The sequence below is a fragment of the Leptonychotes weddellii genome, chromosome 2, assembly GCF_054177405.1.
Source record: "Leptonychotes weddellii isolate Sample4059 chromosome 2, ASM5417740v2, whole genome shotgun sequence".
In the NCBI taxonomy this organism is placed as follows: Eukaryota; Metazoa; Chordata; class Mammalia; order Carnivora; family Phocidae; genus Leptonychotes; species Leptonychotes weddellii.
The window spans coordinates 29,896,681-29,923,801 of record NC_138370.1 but is presented as its reverse complement, the minus strand read 5'-3'; the positions used below and the strand labels follow the sequence as shown (position 1 = coordinate 29,923,801).

The 27,121-nt window shown below is 36.5% G+C and overlaps 1 protein-coding gene across 3 annotated transcripts in view; it reads right to left on the bottom strand.

Annotated features, from left to right (window-relative positions):
* The window catches only part of LOC102739273 (disintegrin and metalloproteinase domain-containing protein 32), a 104,655-nt gene that overhangs the window by 42,887 nt on the left and 34,647 nt on the right, over positions 1-27,121 (bottom strand). The window contains exons 2-5 of one of the 3 annotated variants that reach the window (XM_081809418.1): positions 24,161-24,375; positions 13,123-13,228; positions 11,858-11,984; positions 9,334-9,417 (exon numbers count right to left, since the gene is read on the bottom strand). In XM_081809418.1, coding sequence (XP_081665544.1) covers positions 9,334-9,417; positions 11,858-11,896 — 123 coding nt within the window. In that variant the 5' untranslated portion in view covers positions 11,897-11,984; positions 13,123-13,228; positions 24,161-24,375. Of the gene's footprint in view, positions 1-9,333; positions 9,418-11,857; positions 12,042-13,122; positions 13,229-24,160; positions 24,376-27,121 lie in introns of those variants that run through there. The other 2 variants (XM_081809419.1, XM_081809420.1) reach the window with 2 other exon arrangements.

Sequence of the window (27,121 nt, the reverse complement as noted above, 5' to 3'; positions counted from 1 at the left end):
TCCTTGCTCATGCATTGGAAGAACAAATATTGTGAAGATGTCAATGCTACCTAGAGCAATCTACACATTTAATGCAATCCCCATCAAAATACCATCAACTTTTTTCAAAGAAATGGAATAAATAATCCTAAAATTTGTATGGAACCAGAAAAGACCCCGAATAGCCAGAGGAATGTTGAAAAAGAAAGGCAAAGCTGGCGGCATCACAAATCCGGACTTCCAGCTCAATTACAAAGCTGTCATCACCAAGACAGTATGGTACTGGTACAAAAACAGACACATAGATCACTGGAACAGAATAGAGAGCCCAGAAATGGACCCTCAACTCTATGGTCAACTGATCTTCGACAAAGCAGGAAAGAATGTCCAGTGGGAAAAAGACAGTCTCTTCAACAAATGGTGTTGGGAAAATTGGACAGCCACATGCAGAAGAATGAAGCTGGACCATTTCCTTACACCACACACAAAAATACACTCCAAATGGTTGAAAGAACTGTGAAACAGGAGTCCACCAACATCCTAAAGGAGAACACAGGCAGCAACCTCTTCGACCTCAGCCACAGCAACGTCTTCCTAGAAACATCACCAAAGGCAAGGGAAGCAAGGGCAAAAATGAACTATTGGGACTTCATCAGATAAAAAGCTTTTGCACAACAAAGAAAGTCAACAAAACTAAAAGACAACTGACAGAATGGGAGAAGATATTTGCAAATGATGTATCAGATAAAGGGCTAGTATCCAAAATCTTTGGATAAATACCCAGTAGTGCAATTGTTGGATCGTATGGTAGCTCTATTTTCAACTTTTTGAGGAACCTCCATACTATTTTCCAGACTGGCTGCACCAGCTTGCATTCCCACCAACAGTGCAGGAGGGTTCCCCTTTCTCTGCATCCCCACCAACATCTGTCGTTTCCTGACTTGTTAATTTTAGCCATTTTGACTGGTGTGAGGTGGTATCTCATTGAGGTTTTGATTTGGATTTCCCTGATGCTGAGCAATGTTGAGCACTTTTTCATGTGTCTGTTGGCCATTTGGATGTCTTCTTTGGAAAAATGTCTGTTCATGTCTTCTGCCCATTTCTTGATTGGAACATTTGTTCTTTGGGTGTTGAGTTTAATAAGTTCTTTATAGATTTTGGATATGGATAAAGAAGATGTGGTATAGATATACAATGGAATATTATGAATATGAATATTATGCAGCCATCAAAAGGAATGAAATCTTGCTATTTTCAGTGACGTGGATGGAACTGGAGGGTATTATGCTGCGTGAAATAAGTCAATCAGAGAAACACATGTATCATATGACCTCACTGATATGAGGAATTCTTAATCTCAGGAAACAAACTGAGGGTTGCTATAGTGGTGGGGGATGGGAGGGATGGGGTGGCTGGTTGATAGACATTGGGGAGGGTATGTGCTATGGTGAGCGCTGTGAATTGTGTAAGACTGTTGAATCACAGACCAGTACCTCTGAAACATATAATACATTATATGTTTTAAAAAAAAAGAAGAAGATAGTCGGAGGGGAAGAATGAAGGGGGGAATCAGAGGGGGAGACAAACCATGCGAGACTATGGACTCTGAGAAACAAACTGAGGTAGAACGTTCTAGAGGGGAGTGGGGTGGGGGGATGTGTTAGCCTGGTGATGGGTATTAAGGAGGGCACATTCTGCATGGAGCACTGGGTGTTATACACAAACAATGAATCATGGAACACTACATCAAAAACTAATGATGTAATGTATGGTGATTAACATAACATAATAAAAAAAAGGCTGATTTCCAAGATCTATAAAGAACTTCTAAAACTCAACACTCCAAAAACAAATAATCAAGTCAAAAAATGGGCAGAAGACATGGACACTTCTCCAAAGAAGACATACAGATGGCTAACAGACACATGAAAAAATGTTCATCATCATTAGCTATTGGGGAAATTCAAATCAAAACCACTTGAGATACCACCTTACACCAGTTAGAATGACGAAATTTGTCAAGGCAAGAAACAACAATTGTTGGAGAGGTTGTGGAGAAAGGGGAACCCTCTTACACTGTTGGTGGGAATGCAAGTTGGTACAGCCACTTTGGAAAACAATGTCAAGGTGCCTCAGAAAATTAAAAACAGAGCTACCCTATGACCCAGCAATTGCACTCCTGGGTATTTACCCTAAAGACACAGATGTAGTGAAAAGAAGGGCCATATGCACCCCAATGTTCATAAGCAGCAATGTCTGCAACAGCCAAACTGTGGAAAGAGCTGAGATGCCCTTCAACAGACGAGTGGATAAAGAAGATGGGGTCCATATATACAATAGAATATTACTCAGCCATCAGAAAGGATGAATACCCAACTTTTACATCAACATGGATGGGACTGGAGGAGATTATGCTAAGTGAAATAAGTCAAGCAGAGAAAGTCAATTATCTTATTGTTTCACTTATTTGTGGAACATAAGGAATAGCATGGAGGTCATTAGGAGAAGGAAGGGAAAACTGAAGGGGGGGAAATCGGAGGGGGAGATGAACCATGAGAGAATATGAACTACGGGAAACAAACTGAGGGTTTTAGAGGGGAGGGGTCCGGGGGATAGGTGAAGCCGGTGATGGGTATTATGGAGGGCACATATTGCATGGAGCACTGGGTGTTATATGAAAACAATGAATCCTGGATCACTACATCAAAAACTAATGATGTATGGTGACTAACATAACATAATAAAATGAAATTAAATTTTAAAAATGGATTAAAGGGGGCGCCTGAGTGGCTCAGTTATTAAGCATCTAATGATGTATTGTACGGTGACTAACATAACATAATAAAATTTTTAAATTAATTAATTAATTAATTAAAATTTAAATTAAAAAAAATGGATTAAAGACTTAAATTTGGGACCTAAATCCATAAAAATCCTAGAAGAGAACATGGGCAATAATCTCTTTGACACTGGACAGAGCAACTTTTTCTACATGTCTCCTAAGGCAAGGAAAACAAAAGCAAAAATAAACTATTGAGACTACACCAAACTAAAAAGCTTAGGCACAGCAACGGAAATCATCAAAAAATCAAAAAGGCAACCTATGGAATGAGAGAAAATATTTGCAAATGGCATGTCTGATAAAGGGTTAATATCCAAAATATATAAAGAACTTATACAACTTATCATTAAAAAAAAACAAATCCAATTAAATGAGCAGAGGACATGAATGGACATTTTTCCAAAGACGACATACAGGTGGACAAAATACATGAAAATATGCTCAACATCATTAATCATCAGGGAAATGCAAATTAAAACCATCATTTTATACCTGTCAGAATGGCTAAAATCAAAAACACAAGAAATAACAAGTGTTGGTGATGATGTGGAGAAAAAGAACCCTGGTGCACGTTAGTGGGAATGTAAACTGGTGCAGCCGCTGTGGGGAACAGTATAGAGGTTCCTCAAAAGATTATAAATAGAGGGCTGCCTGGGTGGCTCAGTCATTAAGCATCTGCCTTTGGCTCAGGTCATGATTCCAGTGTCCTGGGATCGAGCCCCGCATTGGGCTCCCTGCTCCGCGGGAAGCCTGCTTCTCCTTCTCCCACTCCCCCTGCTTGTGTTCCCTCTCTCGCTATATCTCTCTCTGTCAAATAAATAAATAAAATCTTTAAAAAAAGATTATAAATAGACATACTATATGATCTGGTAATTCCATTGCTGGGTATTTACCCAAAGAAAACAAAAACACTAATTCAAAAACATATATGCACCCCTATGTTTATTGCTGCATTATTTACAATAGCCAAGATATGGAAGCAACTCAAGTATCCATCAACAGATGAATGGATAAAGGACATAGTGTGTGTGTGTGTGTGTGTGTGTGTGTGTGAATATATATATAAAGGAAACTTATTCAGCCATAAAAAAAGAATGAGATCTTGTCATTTGCAATAACATAGACAGACCTTGGGGGTATAATGCTAAATGAAATAAGTCAGTCAGAGTAAGACAAATTCCATACGATTTTACTCATAAGTTGAATTTAAGAAACAAAATAAATGAACAAAGAAAAAAGACAAACAAAAAACAAACTCTTAGATAGAGAGAACAAACTGGTGGTTGCCAGGGGGGAGGTAAAATAGGTGAAGGGGATTAAAAGTGTATTTATTGTGATGAACACTGAGTAATACATAGAATTGTTGAATCATTATATTGTACACCTGAAACTAATATAATACTGTATGTTAATTATACTTGAAAAGAAATTTTAAAATAAAATAAGATAAAATTAAAAAGTTTAGATTGGTGACTGTTAAAAAAAACTAGGCAATTTGAACAGGGTGTTCTGAAGGCATTAAAAAAAGAGAGATTAAATCAACAATTAATAACTTTCCAAAACAGAAAGCACAAGTCGAGTTGGGTTAACTAGTGAATTTTACCAAACATTTAAGGAAGAAATCATACCAATTCCCTATAATCTCTTTCAGAAATTAGAAGTAGAGTGAATACTTTTTGACATATTTATGAGGCCAGCGTTACCCTAATGCCAAAGACAAAGACATTATAAGAAAACTATAGATCAATACCTCTCATGAAAAATGATGTAAAAATCCTCAACAAAATATTAGCAAATTAATTCCATTAATGTATAGGAAGTATTATATACCATGAGCAAGTGAGTTTTATCTCAAGTATGCAAAGATGATTCAACATTTGAAAATCAATTAATGTAATCCATCATATATCAACAGCTAAAAAAGAAAAATCACATGACTATATCAATAACTGCAGAAAGTTATTTAACAAAATTGAACACCCAGTAATGATAAAAGACTATCAGAAAGCTATAAATAGAGGGAAACTTTCTCAAATTGATAAAGAATATCTTTTTTAAAAACCTGACAGTACCTAATGGTAGATAAAGCTTTTCCATTAAGATCAGGAACAAGGTAAGAGAGTCCCTCTTTACAACATCATACTGACAAGATAAGAAAATAAAAGGTATAAGGATTGGGAAGGAAGAGATAAAACTGGCTTTGGGTTTGACAAAAGAATTATCGTGTCATAAGAACTCCTTCCTTTGGTCCCCCTTTATAAAAACAACTAAATTTCAGCATCCATCCATGAACAAAAGTACCTCTGTGAGAGTTGTGGAATCAAGCACTACACACCAAGAGACCTGGGAGGAGTCTTGCCCACTTGTGTATCAGGTAATAGGCAGACAGACTTCAGTATGGGCTGTGGAATCAGAAGGAGCCAGTGAAGAGGACTCAGCTCCTCTTATATGCAGTTGCGGAAAACATAGAGAATGCTAATGTGGGCAGAAACCCATTGAAAAGAGAGCCTTGCAGAAGTCTCCCCAGGAATAGTTTCCCAAAAATAGATTCCTGCATTCCTTTGAAGCACCCCCTCCCTAAATAAAATAAAATAAAATAAGAGTTCAGATGCACTGAAGAGGGTAAGAGTAGTTGCCAGTGCTATCCCTCCCACAACGGCACATAGTCCGGGGCTGAACTAGCCAGCAGTGACCTCTCCGACAGAAAAAAGAGAAAGTGGTGAGGTGCAGGACACAGCTGGAGAAATCCATTTCTCTCCCACAGCACCCAGAGTATTGAGGCAGGAATCTCCACAACTGAGGGGAAGGAAGAAATCAGGGAAGTGGTAGATAAGAAAAGACTATCAGAGGGCATTAAAGGGACACAGTTCCTGCTATATGCTTTCATTACTCCAGTAGGAAGCCTGCCCACAAGTTGCTGGGAAATCCTCACCCAAAGATCACCCCTTACCTGATCCAGGGGCACCCACAACACCCCAAGTGCTAAGCCCACAACTCTCCACAATCTGCAGCCTGTTCCTTGTGTTTGCTCCTGAGTTTGGCAGCAAAAAGCTCTGGTGGACAGGGAGTACCCTCAGAAAATCAGGCCAGGGTCCTTGAACAAGGGAGAAATCACAAACTTAAGCTGTAGCGCACCTCCTAGAAAACAGAGTTTTCCAGCAGCTGGCTTGGTGCATCGTAAGAGACAGAGAACACATACCAGCTTAAGAATTCTGCCCCGAGAGGGTGCAAGAAATGTGGAGCAAGTATATCTATACAAGGTTGTAGAAAGACCTAGACATAAGTAAGACCAGCAAATATTATCTCCCACCCGCTGACAACTAGTAAAGATTTAAGAAGGTGACTACTTCAAATGTGAAAACAGCAACACAAAACTCCAAGGAACATGAAGAATCCTAGAAACATGTTATTACCAAAAAATAACAATAATACTCCAGTAACTGAACTCAAAACACAGAATTTGGCAATTTAGCTGAAAAAGAATTCAAGAAAGCTGTTTTGAGGAATTTAACAAAGAGACAGAAATCATAAAAAAGAACCAAACAAATTCTGGAGATACAGAATGTAATAAATGACAAGAAAAATGCAATAGAGAGCATCTACAGCAGGATAGAACAAACAGAAGATAGAATTATTGATCTAGAGTATAGGAACTTTTAAATAATCCAGTCAGAGTAGAACAAAGAAAAAAGAATGAAAAAGAGTGAAGAAAATAACACGTGATCTAATGGGAAACCATCAAACATATATATTAGAATAATTAGAGTTCCAGAAGAAAGTGAGGAAAAGGGACAGAAAGTGTCTATTTAAAGAAATAATAGAAGAGGTTCAGGGAAGATGGTAGAGTAGGAGGATCCTGAGCTCACTTCATCCCGTAGACACACTGAGATAACAGCTACATTTATGCAACTAACTCTGAAAATGACCTGAAAACTGGCAGAACAGATGTTCCACCATCGAGAGGAGACTACATTAAAAAGGGTAGGAGGGGTAGAGATGTCATTGGGAACCAAACCCCCAGTAAGACTAACCTCAAACAGGAGGAACACCCCAAGTACAAAGTGAGAGGATCAGACCCCAGCCTAGGCACCCCAGGCATCCCAGGCACCAGGGACCTGCATTGAGAAGACGAGTCCCCGTAATATCTAGGTTTGAAAACTGGTGGGGCTTAACTTTAGGAGGTTTTAAAATCAGCAGGGTGTAACCTGGGAAAGCTAGAGGATGATAGGAAACTGAGTCCCCACCCTTAAAGAGTCAGCATAATAAATAGCTCGACCTGAGACAGCACAGAAGCAATAGTTTGAAAAGTGCGTGGGGTATACATGAAGAATGTTTATTTACTAATCTCAAAACGTACACTGTATCTTCAGTAGATATCTCCCGGAACAAAACTGCTGGTGGGCACCATTTCTCTTCCCCTCCCCCAGCTTAGATAGCTGACACTAGTGGGAGCCAGTGCTTTCTCCATCTATCTAGCTAGCACCCCAGGCCCTGTCTCCGCACTCTCCATCAGACCTGTCCCATCCAACCTGCATGCCGCAGCAAGCATCTCTCCAAAACAGCTCCTGCCCTGCTTCACCCTGCAAGCAGCCCCAGCAGGGATGAATGCCTCTCCAGAGTGACTTCTGCCCTGGGGAGAGGGGGAGACAACCACACACACCAGCATACAGCTTCAGCCAGGCCTCTTAGCTGACGGAACAGAGAGCAAGCTCTGCCATTTGGCATGCTTGCAACTGTGACAAAGAAGCCAACTGCAGATATCTAGTCAGCCTACCAGCCCCACCAACCAACAAAAGCCTCTCAGTTGGCCAGATAAGGAGCAAGCCCTGCCATTCAGTGCACCCACAGTTGTAACACAGAGGCTGATTGTAGGCACCTAGTCTGATTGCCAACCCTGTCCACCAGTGAACCTTTGGTGACCTCAGACAGGTCTCTCAACAGCACAGGAACCAAACCCTGCTCAGTGAGCCAACAATATTCAAAGGAGGTCATTGCAGCTGGGTGGGCTAAGGCAAACATGGCTCAGCCACAATAGCAGGGTACATGCAGCCCACAGAGAAGACACATTTAGAGTGCTGGTTCTGGTGACCAGGGGGCATTGTGCTACAGGGCACCACAAAAACTCCTCTACACAAAGCTACTACTTTCAAGACCAGGAGATGTAGCTGACCTCCCTAATACATAAAAACAAACACAGAGAGTTAGACAAAATGAATAGAAGTGGAATACATCCCAAGTGAAATAATAAGACAAAATCATAGCCAAAGACCTAAATGAAAAGGTCTTTTGACCTTTGTTCTTTTTTTTAAGATTTTATTTATTTATTTGAGAGAGAGAGCATGAGCAGGGAAGGGGGGAGGTGGGGCGGGGGGGAAGGTGGCAGAGGGAGAAGCAGACTCCCCCCTGAGCAGGGAGCCTGATGCAGGCCTCAACCAGGACCCTGAGATCATGACCTGAGCTGAAGGCAGATGCTTAACCGACTGAGCCATCCAGGTGCCCCCAGCAATTGCAGTCTTTAGAATTTACCCAAATGAGCTGAAAACTTATTCCCATATAAAAAACTGCACATGAATGTTTATAGCTGCTTTATTTATAACTCAAAATGTGAAACAACCAAGATATCTATCTTCAGTAGGTGAATGAATAAGTTACGCTACATCCAAACAACAGAATATTAGCACTAAAAAAAAATGAGCTATCAAGGCGGGGAAAGATATGAAGGAAATTTAAATGCATATTATTAAGTCTGAGGAACCAGTCTGATCCACACTATACGATTCCAACTATATGGCATTCTGGAAAAAGCAAAACTATGGAGATACTTAAAAGATTGATAGTTATCAGGAGTAAGAGGGATGGAGGGATGAGTAGGCAGAGCACAGATTTTTAGGGCTATGGAACTACTCTGTATGATACCATTAACAATGGATACCTGCCATTATAAATTTGTCCAAACACATAGAACAAACAACACCAAGAGCACACCCTGTTTAAACTATGGACTTTGAGTGATAATGGTGTTTTTGTAGGTTTATGATTGTAACCAGTGTACCACTCTGGTGGAGAATGTTGATGGTGAGAGAGGCTGTATGTATTGGGGTTAGGAGGTATATCGAAATCTCTGTACTTTTTTCTCAATTTTGCTATGAACTTAAAACTGCTAAAAAAATAGTATATTTAAAAAGGAGGATAAAACCAATAGTTTTCCCTCACTGCATATATTCACAGACACACAAATTATGGCATAATTATCTTCCCTTAATGAACAGGTGAATGTATTCATTGAACACCTTTGAAAAGTAGCTGTCTATAAGAATAAATCTGTTAAGGTCAACAACAATTTAATTCTATACAATGTTCTCTAATACTACTTTTGGTTACCACATTGAAGCAAGATACAATACAGACTCTCAAATAAAAGAAACATGATAAATGTTGAGTAAATTAAATGATGCTGTAAAGTGTCCAAGATAGATGTGATTTGGGGAAACATAAATTTTGTGCTTACTTACTCCATGTCCTCTGCACTGCTGTGAACAAAGGTTTGAATAATCCATAAGGATCCTTGATTCTACACATTCACGATTTATACATACCTAAAAAAAGAAAAAATACAAAAAACTTTCCACGTTACAGGAATCCAACTGTCTTAACATTACAATCAGTAACTTTATACCATAAGACCATAACCATTCATTGTAATACATTTCCATCTAAGTACTGCTTTTGCTATAACCTGTAAATTTTTATATGTTGTATTTTTATTTTCATTTAGTTCAAAATATTTTTCAATTTCTCTTAAAAGGTCTCCTTTAGCACATGTGTTATTCAAAAATGTTTGTTTAATCTCCAAGTATTTGGGGATTTTTCAGATAAGTCTAATGTAAAATATGGATGGGATGATGATGTGTCAATGTAGGTTCATCAATTGTAACAAATGTCCCACTCTGGTGGGGGATTGTTGATAATGGGGGAGACTATGCTTGTGTGGGAGCAAGGGAGTGTATGGGAATTCTGTACCTTCCTCTCAGTTTTGCTGTGAACCTAAAAAGTAGTCATAAAAAAATAATTCAGTGTAGGGAAATGGGAGATACAAATAAAACAAGACCAACAAAAATATCATATCCATATAACCACTTTTTATTATAATATCCTGAAATCTAACAAAACTATCCCTAAGAGCACAGTAATCTTTCGATTTGTATTTGTTTTTGGTCCATATATCAAAAGTTTGATTGAAAGAAAAAAAAAACAGGAAGAAAATCAGTTCAATATAATCAAGACATATATTAAGTTTTAATCAAATTTGAGCTATTATTAGAGTCCCCTAATAAAGATAATAGGAATCTTATTAAAATATGCCATACATATCTAACATTCTATTATGTAATGTATGAAACATCCAGATATAACCCCTTTGTGTTTGAAGTGTAATAATCAGAGGATTAAGGATATATTCCCAACTCCAATATTTACAGCAATATCAGCTTTTCTAAGTTGCAGTTCTCTTACATGAGTACCATCATACTTTTTCTAAAGAATTTGAGATTTGTTTTGAGGTTAAAATGAAATATTGTATGTGAAAATGATTTCCTTTTAAACATTATAGCACAGCACAACTCTCTTCAAAGAAATGGCCTCACAAACCCCTTTCTAAATCAAACTAAACCTTTTAAACCTTTACTGTGTGTGTTGAGTTTTCTCATTAGTTCTTGGCCATGGTGGTGTGTCTAACAACTCCTTTTCGAATGTAGTCTTTATTGTCTGGTTGCCTTAGTTGAAACTGAAATGAAGAGTCCTGTTATATAAGGATGCTACTGACAAAAAAAAAAAAAAGTTGCCAAGAATGTTTCATCGTATGTGACTTACAATATAATATCATTAAAAACTACCTCGTAAAATGGGTTCTCTTGCTTATCACTGAGGATTGTCCATGTTATAAAAAGAATTCTATTCTTACTAAATTATCAACTGAATATCAAATCATCTGTTGACAACCATTTTTTAGTTGTTTTGGCTTCCTGGCCTAAATATATCTACTGAACTCCTTGGTGTATACCCCCATTAAGGAGGCATTTATGACTCCGAGGCATGAAGAGAACATCAATATTGAGAAGACAACATACTGTGCTCACTCCAGCAGCACATATACTAAGACTATATACTGTACCTGCAGTAAACTTCATTAAATTATAAAACAACCACAAGTGGCTATTAACATATACATTTCACATATTAATCTGTTAAAAATCATCTATTAAGTGGAAACATCAGAACATAGGTGCATACACATCTTAATCTTTAATGCCTACAGCGTATACTATATTATGGTTCCTCATAAGCAAAGATCTGGTCAGGAATTAAATGACATTTTGAAGTAAATTTACTCCTTCTATGTTTTCTCCAGATTTGGGTTAGCCTCAGAGATAATGATTATAATAATCAGTAATAATAGCCTATCTATATTTAGTTCTCACCATGTGCCAGGTATCATACTAAGCACTTTACAGTTACTTCATTTAAACTTTGCAATAACCCCATTGAGTAAATGCTATTATTATCCCCACTTTACATACAGTTGTAGTATCTCAGACTAGTTATGTAACTTACAAAATGTAAAAAAAAAATCAATTTTGAAGATTTGATTCTAAGAAGCCTGATCTAAGTTGTGCTCTTATCTACTGGACTACAAAGAGACATATATTACTAAGCGGGATTTCTTCTTTCTTCTCTAAGGAGAAAAGTGAATTTCCATGCTATGGAGTACTTAATACATTCCCAAGATCTCTCCCCTCCACACTCCAGCCCCAAAATGCTTGGAATATCCTTGGTCATAATACTGAAATTCTGAAGAAGATCAAACATTCCTACTGCCCTCAATATGTGGAGACAAAATGAAGCTTATTCATTTTCTTCTTATCTAAACATTTAAAGTTACATAGCACTAGAAATGAACTGAAATTTGATACTTAAATGACAATATTAAGAAATGAATAAAACTAGATTTAAAAAAAAAACAGATTTTAAATCATTTACCCTCCCTATGTCACAAGGAGAGCCACTTAAGACTACCATTGGATCTTCTCGTGATTGAGCCGATTTGTAGAATACAGATACACATAAATCATTTCGTACAAAAGCATAAATCACAGCACCATTTTCTCTGTAAAAAGGAATTCGAGTAGGATAAGTACAAACTAATCTTCCACATTGAAGATTCCTGCAAACATAATAAAATTATGATTATTACACATTAGGCATTTATTAGGAATGCTTCAGATTTGCTTTCTTTGACAAAAAAAAAAAAAGAATGGTTCTTCATTTATGTCAAATGTTACTAGGGAAATGTAATATTTTAACACTGACATTTAAAGTAAATGTTCTTGTAAGCTTATAAGCTTATCTTTCAATGGCTCTAGTGGTCTTTTATTCCCTGTGCAGATTTATATACTTATTTTCAAATAATCAATTCACTCAAGTATTCCACATCCCTCTGTAGAGGGATAGAAAGATAAATAAGTTGTGACCCCTACCCTCGCGGGCATTACAATTTAATATTAAATGTAATATAAATCCCATTAAAAGTGCTACAAATAAAATAATTCTTACAGAGATTTAAGATGAGGACACATTTTAACTTAACAATTAGGGGAAACTTCATGGAAAAGATTCTGCCATCTGAGTCAAAGCTTACTAATTAGTAGAATTTCAATAGGCAGAGAGTAAGGTATTACCAAACAAAGTAACAGCATAACAAACCAAGGAAACAAAACTACATGGCGTGTTCAAATTCCATAAGTACAAAGGCCATGAATGCTTTCATAACAAGTAGCTAGCCCAGTGTCCAGCACAGAGTAGATTCTTAATAAATGTTTGTTAAAATAAATTCATGACCAAAATATCAAAGAGCTTGCTCTTCAGATGCAGGAGAAATTTAATTTCATTTTATAGACACTGGGCAGTCTTCAGCTTGGGCAAGCAATGAAGTGAATGGGGATAGTATTTTTATAAGGAAGAATGTGCAGGTTCAAATAGGAAAGGCATAATGGATATTATTACTTTCAATCTTGGATTGAATTTAGAAGCCTAATGATCAGTCACATACAAACGTATAAAAATTAGACAGAAATTTAAGCCTGTAGCACAAGAAAGATGTCAGGGCTACAGAATTTGATTTAAGATTCACTCCCATACACATGTGATACTTGAAACCACTGGAATGAATGACATATATAAAGAAAAACTAAAAATAGAATCTTATAGAACATAAGAAAAGTATCTTTAAAATTTGCATAGCATACCTCCATAAACAGTATTGATAACTGCCTCTTTTATGACCACAGTTCCCAAACCTATCACCTTGAGAGTGTACTTCTTCATAGCAGGCAAATGGTGCATTTTTTGAACCTGCCAACATTAGAAATATATTTGGATTAAAACTCCCTTCCTTTTTCGTCTTAGTCCATTCCCTCATATATTTTATGTTTGCTTTGCCTTCTCTACTAGTATCTAATTCAGAAATTTTCCTAGTGAGATTTTAAGAAAAGAGAATTAAAGTGATAAGCAGTGCTCATGGTTATAAATCTTTTTGTTTCATTTTCGGTCATTTCCATCACAAAAGATATCACGAGGGGTAAGGAGAGTTATAGAAGCGTAAACCGTGAGAGTGCTCTGTGAAACAAGGCAATAGAGAGAGAATCCAAGAAAACTATACTTGCTTTCCTAGATTACAAGTAGGAATTCATAAAAAAAAACCAGGTCTATAACAAAATCTCATTGAAGAAACCTAATTGTATCTTCAGGATGTCTAAAATGAAGGAAGCAAAACTGCCAAACTATTAACTATTTTTTCCTTCATTACTATATTTGGTTTTCATCACTGTGTAAAAAATTACCAAAATCTTGGGAACTTAAAACAACACCCATTTATAATATCACACAAGTGAGTTCTCTTTTTGCTCAAGAGACTCATAAGACCAAATAAAGTTATTGGCTGGGGCTGCACTCCCATCAGAGGCGAAAGTCCTCTTGTGAGCTCATTGGTTGTTGGTAGAATTCAAGTTTTTTTTATAGCCATACATTCCTTTTCTTATTATCTGCCAGGGGTTGCTCTTGGCTCCTAGGAATTCCCCTCACATCCTAATCACATGGCCCTCTCACAACATGACAGTTTATTTCTTCCAAGCCAACAAGAGAATCTCTCTGACATCTCCCATCTTTTAAAGGACTCACATGATTAGGTCAGGCGCACTCAGAATGATCTCCCTTTTGATTAACTCAAAGCTCACTAATTATGGACCTTAATTTCATCTTCAAAATTCCTTTATTTTTACTATATACTATAATCACAGGAATGATATTCCATCACATATTCACTGGTTCTGCTCCAACTCAAAGGGAGGGGATTATCCAAGGCCTGTACACTAGGAGAATCCTGAATTTGCATGGAACCACAAAAGACCCCAAATAGCCAAAGCAATCTTGAAAAAGAAAGCAAAGCTGGAGACATCACAATTCTGGACTTCAAGTTATATTACAAAACTGTAGTGATCAAAACAGTATGGTAAAACTGGCACAAAAATATATACATAGATCAATGGAACAGAATAGAAAACCCAGAAATGGGTTTTCTATTAATCTTTTCAATTAATTAATCTTTGACAAATCAGGAAAGAATATCCACAGGAAAAAGACATTCTCTTCAACAAATGGTGTTAGGAAAACTGGATAGCAACGTGGAAAGAATGAAACTAGACTACTTTCTTACACCATACACAAAAATAAATTCAAAATGGATGAAAGATCTAAAGGTGAGACATGGAATCATGAAAATCCTAGGGGAGAATACAGTCAGTAATCTCTTTGACATCAGCTGTAGCAATTTCTTTCTAGATATGTCCCCTGAAGGAAGGGGAACAAAGGCAAAAATAAACTATTGGGGCTACATCAAAATAAAAAGCTTCTGCACAGTGAAGGAAACAATCAATAAAACTAAAAGGCAACCTATGGAATGGGAGAAAATATTTGCAAATGGCATATGTGATAAAGGGGTAGTATCCAAAATAGATAAAGAACTTGTCACACTCAACACCCAAAATAATCCAATTAAAATGGGCAGAAGACATGAACAGACATTTTTCCAAAAAAGACATACAGATGGCCAACGGACACATGAAAATATGCTCAACATCACTCATCATCAGTGAAATACAAATCAAAACTAAAATGGGATATCACCTCTCACCTGTCAGAATGGCTAAAATTAATAACAGGAAATAACAAATGTTGGCAAGGATGTGGAGAAAGGGGAACCCTCTTGCACTGTTGGTGGGAATACAAACTGGTGCAGCCATTCTGGAAAACAGTATGGAGGTTCCTAAAAATGTTAAAAATAGAACAATCCTAGGATCCAGCAATTACACTACTAGGTATTTACCCAAAAGCTACAAAAATACTGATTCAAAGGGACACATGCACCCTGATGTTTATAGCAGCATTATCTATAACAGCCAAATTATGGAAAAAGCCCAAATGTCCACTGACTGATGAAAGGATAAAGAAGATGTGGTATACATATACAATGGAATATTACTCAGCCATAAAAAAGAATGAGATCTTGGGGCACCTGGGTAGTTCAGTCTTTAAGCGTTTGCTTTCAGCTCAGGTCATGATCCCAGGGTCCTGTGATCGAGCCCCTCACCAGGCTCCTTGCTTCTCCCTCTCCCTCTGCCCTTCTCCCTGCTTGTGTGCTCTCTCTCTCAAATAAATAAATTAATTAATAAAGAATGAGATCTTGTCATCTGCAATGACATGAATAGAGCTAGAGAATATTATGCTAAGCAAAATCAGTCAGAGAAAGACTAATACCATGTGATTTCACTCATATGTGGAATTTAAGAAACAAAATAAATGAGCAAAGGCGGAAAGAGAGACAAACCAAGAAATGGATCCTTAACTATAGAGAACAAACCAATGGTTACCAGAAGGGAGGTGAGTGGAAGCATGAGTTAAATAGGTGATGGAGATTAAGGAGTGCACTTGTGATGAGCATTGTGTGTTGTATGGAAGTGCTGAATCACTATAATGTACACCTGAAGCTAATATTACACGGTATGTTACCTAAATGTAATTTAAATAAAAACTTAAAGAAAAAAAGAATTCTGCCTAGCAGTTACCTTCTGTAAAATGAAACTTCCTAAATACAGCTGCCTCATCTATAAAAGAAACAATATCTACCTCAATGGATTGTAAGGAGAATTAAGATGATGTTTATTTAGCCACTGTGAATTCCCATCTAATCCTTCCCCATTTTCTTTTATGATCAAGGGGGTTTTTCTTGTTTACCTGCTCCTTTCATTAATTACATTTCCCCCCACATTCTTTTCCTTCCTTTACCATTTCCTAATTCTCTTTTCACCACTTTTAAACATTGGTCCATCAAAGGTGACTGTATAGATACCATTAGGAATGGTGATGTTATTTCTAAGTATTCACAATGTTTAATCAGTTCACTTGTAAACCTGAGATACCAGGTTAGGAATGCCAATTTAGGGCTTGTTAAACACCAAGATATTATTCAAGAAAAGTCAGAAATTGGATAATTCAGTCCCATTTGGAGAGATAATATAAAAATTGTATTTAGTCATAGACTAACTTACAATGGTTCAACTTAACAATTTTTCAAATTTATGATGGTGTAAAAGCAATATATATTCAGTAGAAACTATAGTCACTTATGATGCTGGGCAGCAGCAGCAAGCCACAGTTCCCAGTCAGCCATACAATCTTAAGTGTAAACAACCAATACACTTACAACCATTCTGTAGCCATATAACAATTCTATTTTTATAGTATTCAAAAAATTACATGAGATATTCAACACTTTATTGCAAAATAGGCTTTGTGTTAGGTGATTTTGCTCTATTATAGGCTAATTAAGTGTTCTTTCTGAGCATCTCTAAGGGAGGGTAGGCTAAGTTATGATGTTCAGTAAGCTAAGTATATTAAATGCATGGTTTATCAAGATACAACCCCATGATAAGTTGAGGAATATCTGTAGTCAGGTGAATTCTGTTGAAAGTGATGTTCTTCATCTAGCCTATTTTTTTATTAGTCCATCTATTGCATCTAAAGGTACCAATGAACTTTATTATTAATTTCTCTCTTGAATACCCTCTTTCATTAGTGTTAGGGACTTTCCCTCAGATCAGTGTGGGTTTTCCAGGGTGAGATGGAAACACTAAAAGGGCAACACTTTGCAAATGTGAAGTCACATGTCAAAATGTTCCCTTGTATCCAGTATACTGACCAAATCTACTAAGAGAATCTGTCCTTCCATAGTCCAAATAGTGTACTTAGGTTCCCTGTATCCTATTATCAAACACCATGAGGTACAATTAAATAATGAATGCACTGGCATAGATACTTGTGCATGGCTGGTACTAGGGCAGTAAATGTGAATGTTGGAAAATTATTGTAAATAATTTAGGCAATTTTCATAAATAGCATTGAGCATTAGGAATTTTGAGGCTATACTCCTTGACAACTATTAGAGACTACTAGCTTATGTTTCCATTTGAATGGCCACCCATCTCAACTAGAATAAACAGAGCCACTGAAATGTTAGCTAAAATTTTAGCTTTCATAACCTGATATCTGACTCAGATTCATCTTGTGACTAACAGGCATTTACAGTTTAACATACCCTAAAACCAAATTCTGATTTACCCCTAGACTTCCTTATTTCAGTTTTCAGGACCATTAGTCAACCAGATGTTCAGGCCAAAGCAGAAATCATCCTTGATTTCTTTCTTCTCCTCACTACCTGCCTCTACCACCTAATCCAACTCTTACTGACACTATTTCCTAAATATAGCCAGAGTATGATCACTTCTTACCTTCTCAATGGCTACAAGTCTAGGCTGAGCTTTCATCAATTTCTCTTCTAATATTCTATAAAAGCCTTCTAATTGACTCCCTACTTCCGTTCTCCACTCCCTATAGTACATTCTGCATACCATAAATCAGAGTGATTTTTTAAATATAAAAATCATGTATCAGTCTCTGACTTAAATATCTCAAATGGCTTCCTATTTACACCAAGGATAAAATCTAATTTTCTTACCATGATCTTTACTCAGCTTGGTTCATCACAACTCAGCAACACTGTCCTTCTTTTTATGTTTACTACCTGAACCCTTCTCTGGACTATAACCTCCATAACAACAGAAATCTTTTTTTGTCTTGTACATCACTGAGTTTCCAGTGCTAGAAGAGTAGTGCCATGCCCAATTAAGGTGTTAGATAAATATTTATTGAGTGAATGAAAAAATCAACACCTTGAGTAACTATATCCCATAATCTTTCTTCCTTATGGAGTTTGACATCCAAAACCAAGGTCTCCAACATGAATTACACTTATTCTATTTGAGGCAATAGAGATTTTTAAAGATTAATATTTGAAACAAACTTCTTAGTGATATCTTCTAAATTATGTTCCCAATGTCAACTCACTAATTTCATTGTATTTTCTGTTTTGTGGTCCCCCAAATATTTTTATTGAAAGAGGGAATATAAATCCTACATTTTTCAAAGAATTTTCAGATCAAACCAATTTAAATTTTCCACAAATGAATGATGAGAGGAGAGAGTAGAAATCTTTTCCTCATGGCTTCTAAAACAGTCTTAAAGAGGCATTGAAGATAAGCATAAACTTACTAAATCTGAAGCCCCTGGACCTGTAATTCTTTTCCACCTCCAATAAACTATAGATTACTACTGTACACCAGCTGAAATGATGGAGAAATATCATTTCTAATAAGTCCAGAAAATTCATAAAAAATTATGAGACTAAGAACAGACAGACTAATGAAACATAATTTATTACACTGGTATTGAAGGAAGAAATACAGGTATTTTTTCTTTCTTTCTCTTGTTTTCATTTATGTTTACACTCCAGCTTCATTTTTCTATTTCATTAGGCCAACCTTCCTCCACATGGTCAAAAGCATAGCTCCTAAAAACTCTAGGGCTTTACATATGATAGTTTTGAGTCATTAGAGGGAAATTTCTCTTGGTTCAACTGTCTAGAAATTCCAGAAAAGAGATTCAGAACTTCTCCAACTCCCTTAACATGAGTCAGATGCTCACTTAACATGGACCAACTGTATCAAGATTGGAGAGTACGGCAATTGGACCAGGCCTGGGTAGGTACCCACTACAGTACAATCAAATATGAATAAAGGTATTATAAGACCATACTGTACTAATAGGATATTTCCCACAGTAACCATGTGGATACTGGACAGTTCCTGGAAAGTGGTACTAGGAAAATCCTATCTGAGATCTGTACAGAAAAAGATGAATCTAGAAGCTTACTGTGAAATCTTGCTTATCATCAATAAAACAGTTCATGACACTTTGATCCATACTGATCTCTGCCTTCTCTATATAAACTTTGGCACTCCAGACAAACATGACTAGTAGGAAGAGTATCCTGCTACCAACACCTCTAATGACTAATGCTGAGCTAAAGAGAGAGGAAAGATAATACAGAAACTGGCAATTGTTCCCCATATCCACTCCTTTTTTTTTTTCCATTTAGTAATAGAAGTTTCTTATTATTAGCAGGGCAACAAACCCCAAGCTAAAAAAAAAAAACATTTCTCAGACTCTCTTGCAACCAGATGCGGTTATGTGACTAGGTTCTGGTCATTGGAAAATCAGCAGACATTATATATCCAAATCATCAAGTTAATGGCAGTAAATAAAAGGTAGTTACAGTTTCATTTCCTCTTTCCTCGATTCCATAGGCTGGTATAAAGATTTTGTGCTGGGAAACTATCTTTTTTTTTATTGTTATGTTAATCACCATACATTACATCATTAGTTTTTGATGTAGTGTTCCATGATTCATTGTTTGTGTATAACACCCAGTGCTCCATGCAGAACGTGTCCTCTTTAATACCCATCACCAGGCTAACCCATCCTCCCACCCCCCTCCCCTCTAGAACCCTCAGTTTGTTTTTCAGCATCCATCGTCTCTCATGGTTTGTCTCCCCCTCCGATTTTCTCCCCTTCATTCTTCCCCTCCAGCTATCTTCTTCTTCTTTTTTTTTTTCCTTAACATATATTGCATTATTTTGGGAAACTATCTTCTACCAGAGACATAAGGTATGGCTGAGCAAGAAGAAAGACCACAGATTCTTAGAAAATGTCATAGAGCGAAGTTGCTGAGATGTCTTTAACAACATGCCTACCTCTGGAATATTATATGAGAAAGAAAAAACTTTTGAACCACTGTATTTGTATAGTAACAATTTACTTTATTCTTTAACCCATAAAGGGAATTGCCACTGTGGTAAACCAAAACACCTTAGGAATGTGTGTCCTATACAAAATATATTATACCAGATGCCACAGTTTACTAGTAACAGGAAGATCAGATTGATCCATATAGAGCTCCAAACTGAGCCAGTATTTGAGGACAGTGGGAGCTCAGGTAGCCAGCTCAACCTATGTAAATATATTTTAGGAATTGGAGAGTTTGGAATATTGAGTTAAGTGAGATCAGCTATTAACATAAGCAGTCTTACAAACACTTTATAAGCAATCCATTACCATTCATGAGATCACACACTAAGCTCAGTTGAATGACCGCTTGAATACTTGTTTTCCATTATGTAATTCCTGAAACTTCCTATTGATCTTATTCTCACCTTTATAAATTCTACCATTTCTGTTTCTAAGATAACTTCATTTTACCTCAGATAAATGCACAAGTACTATCACAAGTACTATCAATAGCCACAGTCCCTGTCTTCCTTGTATTGGTTATACCAACAAGTGTACTTACAAAGAAGTTTTCTAGGGCCCAAAGACAGTGGGGCATCATCTATACTGGAACTGAAAATGTATGACCGTCTGGGAGTTTGGGGCCAAATATTAATTAAATAAGTTGACTCCCTCTTAATATTAACATTTAGAAAGTACTTTATGGTAAGGAATTTCTGAGGCCTTGATTTCTTATTAAGATTATCCTATATAGGGACGCCTGGGTGGCTCAGTCGGTTAAGCGTCTGCCTTCAGCTCAGGTCATGATCCCAGGGTCCTGGGATCGAGTCCCGCATCGGGCTCCCTGCTCCGCGGGGAGCCTGCTTCTCCCTCTGCCTCTGTCTCTCTCTCTTTCTCTCATGAATAAAAAAAAAAAAAAAAAAAAAGATTATCCTATATATTTTATAAAGAAATGAACTAGGAAGATCTAGTAAGCTAAGGACACACACTTACCTTTCTTCCATTTAAAAAATTGTACTGAGGAAGAATAAGATCAGCCAGATGGCAAAGTAGGGGATGCCAGCCTTCATCCCCTCACAAAAAAAAAAACCAAGAAGACCACTATCTACAAATGAAAATAGCACTGGAAGGGCTCAAGAGTATCATTTAAGAACTTACAGCTATGTGATGAGCCCCCCCCCCCAAAAAAAGGAGGAGACACCTGGAAACAACTAGAACAAAGATGGGTGGGAGCTCTCAGTAACATGCAGCAGATGCCACCATAGTACCCAGTGGCCTGCTCTGCAGAAGACACTGGCAGACTTTGCCACTGGGGACCTCAACAATCCCCATGACAGCCGTAGACTTCCCATAGCTTTCACAGTAGAAAATCCCAGTGTTCACCTGGAGCTCCAGAAAGACACTAGTAGTTTTTGCCACTGAGGTAATCAACAGCCATCCCCACTGCTGACCCTCCAGATAAGAGACGTTGCTATGCCCCACTCAGAAAGAGTTGATGTTCTGCTCTCTCAGAACCAGGGCTGCCACCCCTCTTTCCAAATACTGCAGGTGCCGCAGATGCCAGAGCTATAGCTGCTCCACATGCACCCACATTTTAGGCACAAGAGCCGCTGCCCCTTTGTGCTACTCAAATAGACCCTGGATCCACTGTTGCTCAGTGAGCACATGCTTCCCAGTCCCTACCTCCAGGAATCCTCCAAGAACACCTGTGCCCAAGGCAGCAGAGCCACCGACACTCTGGGCTAGCCATGGCCCCAGACCTTGGCATGCTTTCACTCTATAAGTGCTCCAACCTCAGCCCTATCACTACAACAGAGGCACTGTGCATCAGACACCATTGCCACTGCCACTGCCCCCACCTCCACCACCTCCACCACCACCACCACCATCACCTTGAAGTGAAGAACCCAACGCTGAAGAACCCAACAACCTTGCCACAGCTTTGGTCATTTGAGGACCCCTTCAATCTTCACTGGCACTGACCTCAGCTGAAGAAGCTGCATAGAGACTGTGCCACAGGGCCTTCCCTGGAGCTGTAATCTCTATACTTCACTGAGAGAATGCCTCCCAACACACTCACCCACAGGTAAAGGTATTTCCCCATCAAAACCAGTCCATAAACTCTGGAAGAGGATACTACTCCATCAAATATGCAAAAAATGCAAAGACAAAAGAAACACAAAAAATCCAGGAATTTGTTTAAATTTTCACCATTAAACTATCTTATAGTTTGTCAAGTGCTTTTTCTGCATCTAATGAAAGAGTCATATGATTTTTACCCATTATTTCTTTATTTATTTTTATTTTTTTTTAATTTTATTATGTTATGTTAGCCTGGTGACAGGTATTAAAGAGGGCACGTACTGAATGGAGCACTGGGTGTTATATGCAAATAATGAATCATGGAACACTACATCAAAAACTAATGATGTAATGTATGGTGATTAACATAACATAATAATTTTAAAAATTTTTTAAAAAGAGAAGGGAATCAAAGCATACTACTATGAAAAATCACAAATTCACAAAGGAAGGCAGGAAGAGAGGAAGAAACAAAGAAACTATGAAACAGCAAAATAACAATCAACAAGTTGGAATTAGTAAGTCCTTGCCTATCCATAAACACTCTAAATGCAAATGAATTGAATTTTCTAATCAAACGACATAGAGTTGCTTCATGAATGGGTAGAAAAACAAGACCCAAGTATATGCTGCCCACAAGAGAATCACTTCAGCTATAAGGACACACATAAGCAAATGTAGAGGAATGGAAAAAGATTTTCCATGCAAGTGGAAAACAAGCAAGCAGGGATAGCTATATGTCAGACAAATGGACTGTAAGCCAAAATGGCAACAAGAAGGGAAAAAAGATCATTATACAATAAGGCAGTCAATTCTTCAAGATATGACAATCATAAATATATATGCACCCAACATTGTAGTACCTAAATATCATATGCAAGTACTAAGAAAACTGAAGGGAGAAACATATTGGTGTTTTCCAGATTTCTTTTCTTTTCTACTGTTAATTTTCAGTTCCATATCATTGTTGTTGGAAAAAAATCTAAGATACAAAAGGAAAGATATCCTGTGTTCCTGGATCAGAAGAATTAATAGTCAATACTACCCAATACCATCTGCAGTTTCAATGCAATCTATATCAAAATTCCAATGGCATTTTTCAGAAATAGAAAAAAATTCCTAAAATTTGTATGGAACCACAGAAACTTTGAAAAGCCAAAGCAATCCTGAGAAAAAAACAAAACTAGAGTTACACAATTCCTGATTTCAATTACACAGTATGATACTGTTACAAGAAGAGCAAACCAATGGAACAGAATGGAGAGCCCAGAACAAAACCCCATGTATACGCTCAACAAATAATCTGATGAGGGAGCTAAAAATACTCAACAAGGAAAGGAGAATCTATTCTATAAATGACATTGGGAAAACAGGATGTTCACATGCAAAAGAATAAAAGTAAACCCCTGGTTTACACAATTCACAAAAATTAACTTGAAATAGATTAAAGACTTAAATGTAAGAATGAACACCATAAAAATCCTAGAAGATGACATAGGGAAAAAGCATTGACATTGACATTGTTGTTGGCAATGACTTTTTAGATATGACACCAAAGCACATGCAGCAAAAACAAGAAATAATAAATGGGACTTCATCAAACTAAAAGGCTCCTGCATAGCAAAAGAAACAATCAAAAAATGAAAACGATCTATGGAATGGGAGAGAATATCTGCAAATCATGTATTTGGTAAGGAAAATGTCCAAAATATATAAAGAACTTGTAAAACTCAATAGCAAAAACCCAAACAATCTGATTTAGGTATGAGCAAAGGAATAGACTATTTTCAAAGACATAAAAATAGCCAAAGGTACATGAAAATATGCTCAATATATCACTAATATCAGAGAAATGCAAACCAAAACCACAATGAGATAACTCCTTACATTTATTAGAATGGCTCTCATCAAAAACTCAAGAAATAACAAACGTTGGCGAAAATATGGGGAAAATGAAACACTTACGCACTGTTGGTGGAAACGTAAATTGGTATAGCCACTATGAATAGCAGTATGGTGGCTTCTCAAAAAGTTAAAAGTAGAACTACCATATGATCCAGCAATCCCATTTCTAATCCACTTCGTATCCATGGGAAATGAAAACAGGATCTTGAACAGAAATCTGCATCCTCATGTTTGTATCAGCATTATTCACAATAGGCAAGATATGGAAACAGTGTCTTTCAATGGATGGATCAATAAAGAAAATGTAGTATTTATATAAAATAACATTTTATTCAGTCATGAGGAAGAAGGAAATCCTTCCATTTGTGCCAACATGGATAAACTTGTGGGCATTATGCCAAGTGAAATAAGTTAGACAAGGAAAGACAAACGCTCTATAATATTGCTTATATGTGAAATCACTAAAAAACAAAAAACTGAACTCAAAGAAACAAAGCATACATAGCCTGTGATTACCATAGGCTGGTAGGTGGGGGAAAGGGAGAGATGTTTGTCAAAGGGTACCAATTTCTAGTTATAAGATGAATTAAGTTCTGGGGTTCTAATGTACAACATGATGATTATACTTAATACTACTGTATAACATACTTGAAAGTTACTAGGAGAAAAGATTTTAAATGTTCTCACCACAGAAACAAATGGTAATTATAGGACATGATAGAGGTGTTAGCTAACAATATAGTGGTAATCATTTTGTAATATATAAGCATACCAAATCAACATGTTATATACCTTAAAATGACACAATGTTATAGGTCAATTACATCTCAATGAAGCTGCAGAAGGCGGTAAGGGTCAGGATAGGTTTAAACTTAAGACCTGAAACTGTAAACTACAAGAAGAAAACAGGAGAATGCTCTTGAACATTGGTCTGGGAAATAATATTTAGATATGACATAAGAGCACAGACAACAAAAACAAAAATAGACAAGTGGAACTGCATCAAACTAAAAAACTTCTTTTTTTACAAAAATTATTTATTTATTTTTAGAGAGAGCAAGAAAGGGAGGAGGGGCAGAAGGACAGAATCTTTCAAGCAGACTCCCCACTGAGCAGGGAGCCCGATGTGGGGCTGGACCCAAGACCCATGAGATCATGACCTAAGCTGAAACCAAGAGTCAGACACTCAACTGACTGAGCCACCCAGGCGCCCAAACTAAAAAACTTCTTAATAAAGGAAACAATCAACAGAGTGAAAATGAGACCTGTAGGAGAAATATTGGCAAACCACGTATCTGATAATGGGTTACTCTACAAAATATGTAATAACTCATACAACTCAAGAGCAAAAACAAATAATGAGATTTGAAAATAGCAAAAGACCTGCATAGACATTTCTCAAAAGAAGACATACAAATGACCACCAGATTTATGAAAATGTGCTCAGCATCACTAATCATCAGAAAAATGTAACTCAAAACCACAACTTACACCTTTTAGGATAGCTATTATCAAAAAGATAAAAAATAAAAAGTGCTAGCAAGGATGTGGAGAAAGGGGAACCTTTATACACTGTTGTTGGGAATGAAGTTGGCACAGCCATTATGGAAAACTATATATAGACTCCTCAAAAATTAAAAATGAACATTATGATCAAGCAATTTCATTTATTGGTATATATATATATAACTAATATTTTAAGTACCTTGATTGTGGCAATTATTTCACAAAACATCAAAACATTAATTCATATACCTTAAATATGTATCTTTCTTTATCAGTTATACCTTAATAAAGTTTGAAAAAATAAAAATATAGATGTTCAATAGAATAAAGAATTTAAATATATAGATAAAATTTAAATTATACATACATACATATGTATATAATTATGCATATAATTATATATGTGTACATATGCACATTATTATAATTATATTTATAAATGTAATATGCATATATATACACATATATAATTATATATATAATTAATTGCCACTTGTCTTGGTGATGTAAATAAAAATATGAAGTACCAACTATGTAGATTTTACAAAACAACATTACCTTTTCCAAATGTGATCTCACAACGTGCATCTGGATCCTGGCAGCCTCCATCATAACACATATATTTTTCTTTACATACATGTCCATTCTGTATAGTTACATCATATGGACACTGCGGTGAGCTTCCATCACAAAACTCAGCAATATCACATTCATGATGTTTTGCTCCCCTACACTGAACACCTGCTCTTTCAATCTAATAGAAATTAAAATATAAAAAATAAAGCACTACATTTAAGAGTGTTGTGTTTCTCAGTATTTATTTCAAAATTGTTCTATTTCAAAATTAATTCTATTTATAGTTTAATGATCTATTTATTCATTAATGTCTATTAGTACCTTCTTTGTATAAAGCATTATGTTTATCATATTGAAAAAAATTGAATGTTATTAACTACAACAGGAAATAAGCATATGCACATGAAAAGTATAACACAAATATGATGTGATGATAGCCAAAGTTCTGTCTGTGTTTCAGTACAAGGGAGGAAAAATCACTTTTAGCTTGAAATAATTATTTCTTGGGTGAAAACAGTGTAATTCAGACAATTTCCAAACAAAATACACTTATTCAAAGTATAGTTTGTAAGTATGGAATATTTGTAATTCTATGACAAATATGATACATAAATAACTGAGAATTAACAGAGGAAAACCAAAGGGTAGTTAAAGAGGCGGTTCTTAGAGAAGAAACTCAATCATAATTGTTCTCCTGAATTATCCTGTAGTTAATTAACACTTTCATATACAGAATCTGAAAATGTATATAAACAATCTTAAAGGGGCATCTATCTCATACTTCTTAATTGATGATTTCCAGTTGACAACAAAAAGATCACAGAGGTAAGAATGTAACCACATGATAAGATTCTAGAAAAAAATAACAAAACTGCATTAGTCGAGGATAGTCAAGAACACAGAACCCATGTTAGGTAGTTCAATAGAGGGACTGTCATA